Genomic DNA, 10,138 nt, shown 5'->3' with positions numbered 1-10,138 from the left:
GGGTACCTTTACCTTTACCTTTAAGCTTTCATGAGCTGCAGACCATTTTGTTCTCTTAAGCATGTGCAGAGTGCCTTGATCTACCCAGTCGCCCATGGTGAGAGCGGCCAGCCTCTATTGATTCAGCACCTCCCCGGGGATGCATAATTCCTCCGTATTTTAATATCTATGAGCGTTGAGATGAAACCAGTTGTGTGGAAGGAGCTGGCTGCTGAGATTGTGTTGGGCTGACATAAGGGCTTTAAAACACAGTATATAATAGGAGGTGGGACGTTGTGGCACAAGACAACTGTGGGAAAAGGGGGGGGAGGGATATTTGCACCACAGCGCCGGATATGCTTATGACGGCCCTGTCTATCCCACTCAAATTGGGACAGTTGAGGGGCATGCCAAAGATTTCTATTAATGGCATTATGAGATTGACAATTTCCTAATGGTCCTTAGCACGGAATTTGTTGTTTTCCGCAGCTGCTGCACACACTGAGTCAACAACTAGAGGGCACCACGTTGGGGAAGGGTGTTGTAGAGAAATCAACCCCAAAACTGCAATGCATGTCAACGTCATGGTAAAAGCAATTCTGCCCCAGGCAGAAGTTGAGCTAATTCCATGCTTTTCTGTTCTCCTTCCCCTTTTCAAACTCAGGAAGCGGCCAAAGAAAGATTCTTCGCTTGCACTTTCATGACACTGAAAGTGAAACTTGGCTTTGTAGGAGAAATCAGAGTTTTTGGAGGAAAAGGAAACAAACACACTGGCAGATGCATAGTGGAAGAGGCCAACCTTTGGACTGCAGCTGGAAGTGACTCAATTACTGGGAAAGGATCCCAGTTCCCCAAACCCATCCGTTGCACTTATGCAATCCAGCTGATCTGCAGTAAAGCAGAATGACGACGAGAAAATAGGACAGCTCCTGCCGTGATGAAACTGTGCAGGTTGCTTCACTCTGCTGTGCGAGGGGACCAGCCCTCATTCACCAGATTGGTTCAACGTATGAAAACAAGCCTTCCCAACCTTGTGGAGCCGGCCCACAACTGAGGCTGGGTGAAGCAGCTGCCTCTGGCAGCAGAAGCACACAAGGCCTGCTCCCAGCCTGCTCCAATGCTTCCCCCACTACTTTCCACTGAGTTTTGGTGAGCCTTCTCTCTCCTTCCTCCACCCTCTTCATTTCTCTGCATATTCTGGGAGACCAGGGGAGAGGGGAGCTGGTCGTAGCAGGAGGGGGAAGATTCCCTGGCTTCTTCCGCAGCCTGCCCTTCCGGCCCCCATTCCTCTCCAGCCTTCTCTCCAGCCTCAGAGTCTCAACTGCTCCCTGTCCCAGACTCCTCCTCCTCACTAAACCCTGTTGCCTCTTCAGCTTCCAATACCTCCCAGTCTGGTCGTCCTTTGCCCTCTGACCACTCACTGAGTCATCTTCTGGTGGGGGTGGTTCCCCTTGGGGGTTCCCCAGCTGACTCCTTCCCAGTGGCGTAGCGTGGGTTGTCAGCACCCAGGGCAAGGCAAGTAATTTGCACCCCCTAACCCGTGGATTTGCGCCCCCTAACCCGTGGATTTGCACTCCCTAACCCTAACCCCCAGATGTTGCGCCCGGTGCGGCCGCCCCCCCCGCCCCCCCCACGCTACGCCACTGCTCCTCCCTCCACTCCTCTGCACCCAACCAGTCCATGATATGCTCAAACATCACTCCGATATCCACTCCCTTCCCTCAGCTGCTGCACAAATCACCTGGAGTCTTGCTCACCTCGCCAGGTGGGGAAAGAGCTGGATGATAAAATTGGGTGGGGAAGGGAGGGAGGGAAGATGTAGGAATTTTGAAACACAGAAAGCTGCATTACACTGAGCTGAGCATTGGTCCATTTACCTCGGTATTGTCTACACTGGTGGGCAGCAGCTCTTCATGGTTTCAGGCAACTGACATTACCAGCACTATCTAGTAGAGCATGGGTAGGCACACTAAGGCCCGGGGGCTGGATCTGGCCCAATCGCCTTCTAAATCTGGCCCATGGACGGTCTGGGAATCAGCGTGTTTTTACATGAGTAGAATGTGTCCTTTTATTTAAAATGCATCTCTGGGTTATTTGTGGGGCCTGCCTGGTGTTTTTACATGAGTAGAATGTGTGCTTTTATTTAAAATGCATCTCTGGGTTATTTGTAGGGCATAGGAAGTGGTTCATATTTTTTTTTCAAAATATAGTCTAGCCCCCCACAAGGTCTGAGGGACAGTGGACCAGCCCCCTGCTGAAAAACTTTGCTGACCCCTGGAGCAACTATTTTACTTTTAAAAGACATCTGAAGGCAGCCCTGTTTAGGGAAGTTTTTAATGTTTAATGCTGTATTGTGTTTTTAATATTCGTTTGGGAGCCGCCCAGAGTGGCTGGGGATAAATAATAATAATAATAATAATAATAATAATAATAATAATAATTATAATTATAATAATTATAATAATTATAATAATAATAGATTCTGGGGGTTGAAAGAGGGACCTTTTGCATGTAAGTCAGATGTTCTCCAACTGAGCTACAGCCCATCCTCTAAGATAGGGAGACTTTAAGTGTATTTTGCCCACCAACAGGGCATGCGAAGTCCAGTTATGTTGCTCCTCTGCCAAGGCCCACATCCTTGACAAATTCATGGGGGATTCCGATCACAGGTGGGGAAATCTATGGCATGCCTGACATTGTGGGACTGCATCTCCCACCAGGCACAACCCGCATGGACAAGGGTCGGGGATGATGGGAGTTCTGGTCCAGACTCCAGCAGCACCCAAAGGGCCACAGGTCCCAATGTGGTTCTAGTTCTGTCAATGGCTATTGTCTATAATTGCAAAGCAGAAGCACCATTTCCAGAGGCAGAATGGCCTTGAATATTGGGACAGAGATAGCTTGTGGGCTTTCTGGGGGCATCTCTCTGGCAAAACAGGATGATGCTTTGATCCAAAGGGCCTATTTTTCACATTTGTTACAGAAAAATCTAGGTGTGAGGCTGCTCAGTCACCCAGCTCGTCGGGCACAGCCCGCGGGTCCCTGCGGAATAAAGGAAGGAGTCCAGCCACCAACCGGAGCAAAGAGCTGTAGACCAAAGTTTATTGCGCAATAGGTTCAAAGAGCAAATTTGAACCCTGAGGATGGGGTGACAAAGACTTTTAAAACTTACCAACCCTATCCTACAATACAGTTTGTACTACATCATTGCTACATCATTGGTACATCACTGACATGTCACAAAAGGGGAGGGGTTAACCTTGGCAAACGTGTCCAGACAAGTCCTTGGTACAAGATTAGCATAGGCAGACATGGGAGGGCAAGACTCAGGTATAAGATTAGCATAGACAAATATGTCTTAAGTTCCCACCACCCAAAAGTACAATAGAACTTCCTTTGCATGTCTGGAGCCTGAGGCAAGTCAGGTGATGAGATTTGACTAACAATGAGCCCAGCAATTGTCACCTCTGGACACTTCCTGGAGTCCTTTTTCAAGGGGAAAAAAGCTTTGGAATGGAGGAAACTGGCAAAGGAGATGATTATATATTATTTTTTAAAGCTAGGTAACTTCCCTGAGCTGTCAAGTTAAAAGGATACATTCAGGCATAATATGTGTAACATTTAACTTTAAAGATGTGCCCCCCCCCCCCCGTAATTTGCGTAACACATTCCTCTAAGAAGCTCAAACATGGCTGAGAGAGAGAGAAAGAGGCTTAAGTGAGCTTCCTGGTTTGAAGGTTTGCATCTGGGTATCTCTACCCTAGGGACGCAGGTGGCGCTGTGGGTTAAAGCCTCAGCGCCTAGGGCTTGCCGATCGAAAGGTCGGCGGTTCGAATCCCTGCGGCGGGGTGCGCTCCTGCTGCTCGGTCCCAGCGCCTGCCAACCTAGCAGTTCGAAAGCACCTCCGGGTGCAAGTAGATAAATAGGGACCGCTTACCAGCGGGAAGGTAAACGGCGTTTCCGTGTGCGGCTCTGGCTCTGGCCAGAGCAGCGATGTCATGCTGGCCACGTGACCCGGAAGTGTCTCCGGACAGCGCTGGCCCCTGGCCTCTTAAGTGAGATGGGCGCACAACCCCAGAGTCTGTCAAGACTGGTCCGTACGGGCAGGGGTACCTTTACCTTTACCTTTATCTCTACCCTAAGCCCAGCCATAACACCATGATGGCCCTATATGTATATATATCAGTCAGGTTATATGGTGCCAACCTTCCTGAATACAGTACCAGGGCCTACTTTATTGCTTAGTAATTGCAATTAAAGACACGTGCCTTGCAGTTCAAAGCATATCATCTTAGTAGGTGGGCTTTCCAGCCAAGTATGCATGGAACTGGGAATTAGAGGCATGTGGGTTTCTGGGACATAAACTGTATTTTGTCTGAAACGCGAAGGAAATGAGCCCTTGCCTCTCTCTCCCCCACACAATATCCCCATTCCTGTGTTTGTAGGGAATTTGATGTCACAAATCCACGTCATTTAAAGCACAAAGTATCCTGATAACTGTAGTTTACCTCCACAAAGTTACGGTTCCCAAGACCTTTAGCAAGCCACAACTCCCAGCATTCTTTGGGGGAATCCATGTGTTTTAAATACAGTGGTACCTCGGGTTAAGTACAGTGGTGCCCCGCAAGACGAACGCCTCGCAAGACGGAAAACCCGCTAGACGAAAGGGTTTTCCGTTTTGGAGGTGCTTCGCAAAACGAATTTCCCTATGGGCTTGCTTCGCAAGATGAAAATGTCTTGCGAGTTCCTGCTTTTTTTTCCTTCCCCCCCTTTTTCTAAGCAGCTAAGCCGCTTATCAGCTGATCCGCTAAGCCGCTAAGCCGCTAATAGCGCTAATCCGCTAAGCTGTCAATGGGCTTGCTTCGCAAGACGAAAAAACCGCTAGATGAAGAGAATCGCGGAACGGATTCTTTTCGTCTTGCGAGGCACCACTGTACTTAATTTGTTCTGGAGGTCCGTTCTTAACCTGAAACTGTTCTTAATCTGAAGCACCACTTTAGCTAATGGGGCCTCCTCCTGCTGCTGCGCCGCTGCTGCACGATTTCTGTTCTCATCCTGAAGCAAAGTTCTTAACCCGAGGTACTATTTCTGGGTTAGCGGAGTCTGTAACCTGAAGCGTATGTAACCTGAAGTGTATGTAACCCAAGGTACCACTGTACATGGTGTTGTAGCCTTTTTCTACCATCCAGCTGGTAGAAGGAGCAAGTGTGATAGATTCATAAAACAAGCACAAGTTCACAGCCATTTGCACAGAGCATATATTCCCTCCAGTTCCCTCCCCTTTCTCCTCCTCCTCAAGAGTCCTGCCTCATGAGTTCCCCTGAGCATGAACAGAAAGCTCCTGTCTTAGGACTCTTTTGGACTCTTGGCGCCCTTTCCAGGAAAGGGGGTGAGAAGCCAATGGGGGTCGAGGAGCCTTGCGTTCAGCATCTTCAAGATGTGTTACAACCGAATGAGATAAGAGTCAGTTCCTAGGCCTGAGTATTCTTGGCAATGACAGAGCCTATTCATTAGCCTTTTTGAAGCTCTCTCATACTGATAAAAGAATAACATTTTGCCTATGCATCTTGTGAGGAAAACTTTAGCTGTGGATTTTTAGAAGAGAGAAAAGGAATTTTGGACAGTTTTGAGGCCTAATGGGGGGGGGGGTGACTTCGGGGCTAGGTGGGGTCACCTGTCCTCACCTCTTTCAGTGTGAATGTTACTTGTGTTGCCAAAGTTTGATTTGGGAGCCGAATGGCAGCTCCTGTAGGTTTACTTTCGAGGAGAGAGAGAACGAATGGACGAACACACACTGGCTGATTTGTTACAAAACAAAAATATTTTTATTTACAAATGTACAGGTGCTAAGCCTGTATTCAAGACCCGGCAAGGAGCAGAATACAACAACAAGATAGCAAGAAAACATTATTCTTTTAAGTTTAACAACGAAACAATGAGTACCAAATGTCTTCCACTCACATAGATTTTTTTAGCTATTGAGGGCTTTACAATATGAAATTATTTGTCCTCTAGCTTTCTCAGTTTTTTTTGTTTCTTCCCGTGGTAACACATAATTACTGACCTGAAAGCTGAGGGAAAGAAACTAAATTGGAAAAGCTCCTTTTCAAATTCTGGCAGCTTTATACTAGACCGAATCCTGCCAATTAAACACTTAGGTCAGGGAGTTTTCAAACTGTGTGGTCCACAGAACGTCAGTCTTTTAGAAGGTTGTCACAAGGTCTTCCTGAAGGAGAAATGGTTGATGTCTTTGTCCAAAAGAAGCTTGAACCTCATGACTTCTCTACCTCAGTAACCAGATCCCCAATTACCGTATTTTTCGCTCTATAACACACACCCGACCATAACAAGCACAGAGTTTTTAGAGGAGGAAAACAAGAAAAAAAATATTCTAAACGAAACAGCGGATGTATGATTTTTGTGGTTCATGCTGCGGCCCCAGGCAACAGTGGGTGTGTGATTTTTTGGGTGCAAGCTGTAGCCATGGACATGCTATGTGATCTGATGGTGAATTTGGGGTGACCCAGTGCAAAAATCCTGAGGATCCATGTAGATCTGTGCTTTGTAACCATGTTTTAAGTGGGGAGGGAAGGAAAAGCACTCAAGGGACAAGGGACACGCGTGGGGTGGGTGGAGAAGGATGCTGTTAATAATGCAGAAGAAGGGTATAAGAGGAGAAGGCTCCTCTCCTCTCCCGCTTTGCTCCTTTAAAGCAAGCAGGCTCTCTGTTCCTCTCTTCTCCCCACTCAGCAGCTCTTCTCCCGCTTTGCTGTTTCAAAGCGAGCCACGGAGGAGGGAAGGAAGGGGAACCATGGATCCTCTGCTCACGACTACAGCAGATCCCCCCGCCACCCGTAGGCATTCGCACAGACATTTCCCCTTACTTTTTAGGAGGAAAAAAGTGAGTGTTATGGTGCGAAAAATACGGTATATTTTCTCTGCCTTCTCCTCTCTCAGTCTCTAACAATCTTCATTTCCTCTTCTTCATAATTGCCTGTAAGGGAAGCAAAGAAAAATACCTGGTGAGTACAAGACGCTTATCTGTGGCCAGAGTGGATGAGGTATCGGGAGCCCACCAACACAACCACCCCGTTATCTTGTCTCATCCCAACCCACTGTACTTATTCTGGTCTCACTTACTTCCTTTATACGACGGCCTTGCTCCAAATTAATGTTCAGGCACCTCTTGCGCTCGTTTCTCTTGAAAGTGACTCTGCAAAGAAGCAATTGAGGGCAAATTAGAAACAGGACTACTATTATTATCCTTCCGTGGCAGTTGGACTGCTCCAAAATAAAAGGCATTTGCCCTGCCCTTCTAGATCAACACAACTTCCTTAGGGTTTTATATAGTTACTTGTATTGCATTGAGTAGCAAAATAGCATTGACCCCGAGTAGGAAACTTAACACAAATGTTAAGGCTTCTGGAGTAGAACCAGCATCCACTACTTACACCAGTTCCTCCTGATCACAGCTGCTGCTGGGCCGGTGAAATTCAACTTCAGCAACGCGTTGAATAGGGACAGAGTTCAGCATCATTCCTTTTGTTCGACAGAGGCAACGCCCTCTGCTGGTAGTTGGCATTCCTGCAACAGAAGAATGTCACCCTTGAGTTACACATTCGGGTACGCTCAGTCGTAATATAACTTTACAGGGTTGCGGGTGTGATGTGAGAGGGGAGGCTTTCCTTCGAAACCTTCTCTTCAGCGGGGTGTTTCAGACAGAGCAACGAATGGGAAAGTGGTAAGCCACAATCTTTTTAACGCTTGGAGATTTTCTTTGGGAGGAGGGGGGAGATGACATTGCTCCCCCCCAAAAAAACCCTTTGTTTTCTATTGATTTAATTATATTTACCGTGGTACCTCGGGTTAAGTACTTAATTCGTTCCGGAGGTCCGTTCTTAACCTGAAACTGTTCTTGACCTGAAGCACCACTTTAGCTAATGGGGCCTCCTGCTGCCGCCGGAGCACGATTTCTGTTCTCATCCTGAAGCAAAGTTCTTAACCTGAGGTACTATTTCTAGGTTAGCGGAGTCTGTAACCTGAAGCGTCTGTAACCTGAAGCCTGAGGTACCACTGTATATCACACCTTTCTTCCTTGGCACTCAACGCAGCATATATTGTTCTCATTGCCCCGATTTTACTCCCACATGAACCCTGCTGCACAATTTTTAAAAGATAATGACAAGCTGGAATGTGTGCAGAGGAGGGCCACCAGGACGATCAAGGGTTTGGAAACCAAACCTTACGCGGAACGATTGAGGGATTTGGGTATGTTTATCCTGGAAAAAAGGAGACTAAGTGGAGATATCTCAAGGGCTGTCACATGGAAGCCTGTTTTCTGCTGCTCTGGAGGGCAGGACTCGAACCAATGGCTTCAAATTACCAGAAAGAGAGTTCCGACTAAACATGAGGAATATCTTTTTGATGATAAGAGCTGTTCTGCAGTGGAATGGACTCCCTCGGAAGGTGGTGGACTCTCCTTCCTTGGAGGTTTTTAAGCAAAGGTTGGGTGTCCATCTGTAATTGATTCCTGCACTGCACGGGGTTGGACTAGATGACCCTCAGGGTCCCTTCCATCTCTACGATTCTTTGATTCCACAGGTTAATTTGGTTGAGGGACAGACTGTCCCAAGGCTCCCCAATGCAGCAGGACCTTTCCCAGTTTGACAACACTATTGTGGTGATAGTCATTATTACATTGTACAGTGGTACCTCAGGTTAAGTACTTAATTCGTTCCGGAGGTCCGTTCTTAACCTGAAACTGTTCTTAACCTGAAGCACCACTTTAGCTAATGGAGCCTCTTGCTGCTGCCGCGCCGCCGGAGCATGATTTCTGTTCTTATCCTGAAGAAAAGTTCTTAACCTGAAGCACTATTTCGGGGTTAGCGGAGTATGTAACCTGAAGCGTATGTAACCTGAAGCATATGTAACCTGAGGTACCACTGTACTATCCAATTTCCCTGCTTGACAGCATTGTATGATATTTACCTACCCACTGTAATCAATAAACTCGACTAAGTCAGGTCCATTAATTGCAATGGTAAAAAAAAATAGTTGAATACCACCCATTATCATTACTTTGTTGCTCTATTGTTCTATGAGCTTTCCTCGTTAGTCAACGTTATTACCACAATATGATTGCATTGCAAAATGTGGAAGCAGAGAAGATGCAATTAATGCAATGTTATATGGAAGAAAAGGAGGCAAAGTTAATGTAATATCATACGGAAGAAAAGAAGATGAAAGAATATTACCTTGTATGAGAGCTGTGCAAAGGACAAGCATCAGGAATACGAGGCAGGATTTCTGGATCATCTTTGCTACTCTTGCTTTTGCTGCAACTGCTGTGGGAGGAGGAAATGTGCTGTGTGGTGGAGTCAGAGAGCTTTGGGGCCAGTATTTATTGGCTAGCTTCACCCACTTCTGACATCCCCTGGGGAAATTCCTGCTCCTTTCACTTTCCTTTCCCACGCCACTATAATGTCAAATAAATCATTTCCCATCTCCTAACTGCCAGAAAGGTGCCAGTATAATGGAATGGTGTGTGTGTGTGTGTGTGTGTTTTTAACCATTCCAGACAAATTTCCTTCAAAGCCATCACTTTTCTCTTAGCTCCGTACTTCTTCCCACGTTTACTTTTTGCTCTTCATTTTCTTAATAGTAATTTACTTGCTGAAGTAAATCAAGCACTTAGCTCTATACCTTTCCTGCTTTTTATCCTCTAAATACTAATGTACTTGTTGATTTACCTTTTTTGTGTTGCTTCTCTTTCATTCATCCATTTTCTCTTGCTGCTTCTTGTGCATGTATCACTACTGCCTTTCTAATACTTGGTTAGAATTTTAACTGTAAAGTGGGCTGAGAATTTTTTTTTGAAGGGTGTTCTATAAATATTCTGGCCAGAGAAGCAATATTAATTTAGCTACTTCATAGAGTTTCCCCCCAGCAAGTTTTCATTATTAAAATTCTATAGCAAGTATGTAAAAAATATAAATGAAGACAGGAATCTGCAAAATACCTAGTAAAGTAACTGCAAAGAGGGAGAATAATCACATCAAATAAAAACTCATTATTACAACTAGTCTTCATGTCATCAATAAAAGGTCTTGAGTGCTGTTTACCATCTGATAAATAAACAGTGTCTCAACATTTCAGCTAC

At 46.1% G+C, this 10,138-nt stretch overlaps 1 protein-coding gene across 1 annotated transcript; it reads right to left on the bottom strand.

Moving 5' to 3' along the window:
• Positions 1-5,778: 5,778 nt before the first annotated feature.
• On the bottom strand, positions 5,779-9,388 carry CXCL11 (C-X-C motif chemokine ligand 11). Its single transcript, XM_079990137.1, has 4 exons — positions 9,234-9,388; positions 7,431-7,563; positions 7,120-7,192; positions 5,779-6,973 (listed from the first exon to the last, which is right to left on the bottom strand). The coding sequence occupies exons 1-4, from the start codon at positions 9,292-9,294 to the stop codon at positions 6,950-6,952; spliced, it is 291 nt and encodes a 96-aa protein (XP_079846263.1). The 5' UTR covers positions 9,295-9,388; the 3' UTR covers positions 5,779-6,949.
• Between the last annotated feature and the right edge of the window lie 750 nt (positions 9,389-10,138).

This window comes from Podarcis cretensis, assembly GCF_951804945.1.
Source record: "Podarcis cretensis genome assembly, chromosome: 9".
NCBI lineage: Eukaryota > Metazoa > Chordata > Lepidosauria > Squamata > Lacertidae > Podarcis > Podarcis cretensis.
Note: the sequence above shows the minus strand (reverse complement) of the source record. Positions and strands in the feature narration are given on the sequence as shown.

Coding starts and splice junctions, on each gene's coding strand:
- CXCL11 (XM_079990137.1), bottom strand. CDS start 9,294: ATGATCCAGAAATCCTGCCTCGTATTCCTGATGCTTGTCCTTTGCACA. Junction 7,564..9,233: donor TTGCACAGCTCTCATACAAG/GTAATATTCTTT, acceptor CTTCTGTTGCAG/GAATGCCAACTACCAGCAGA. Junction 6,974..7,119: donor AAGGCCGTCGTATAAAGGAA/GTAAGTGAGACC, acceptor CTTCCCTTACAG/GCAATTATGAAGAAGAGGAA.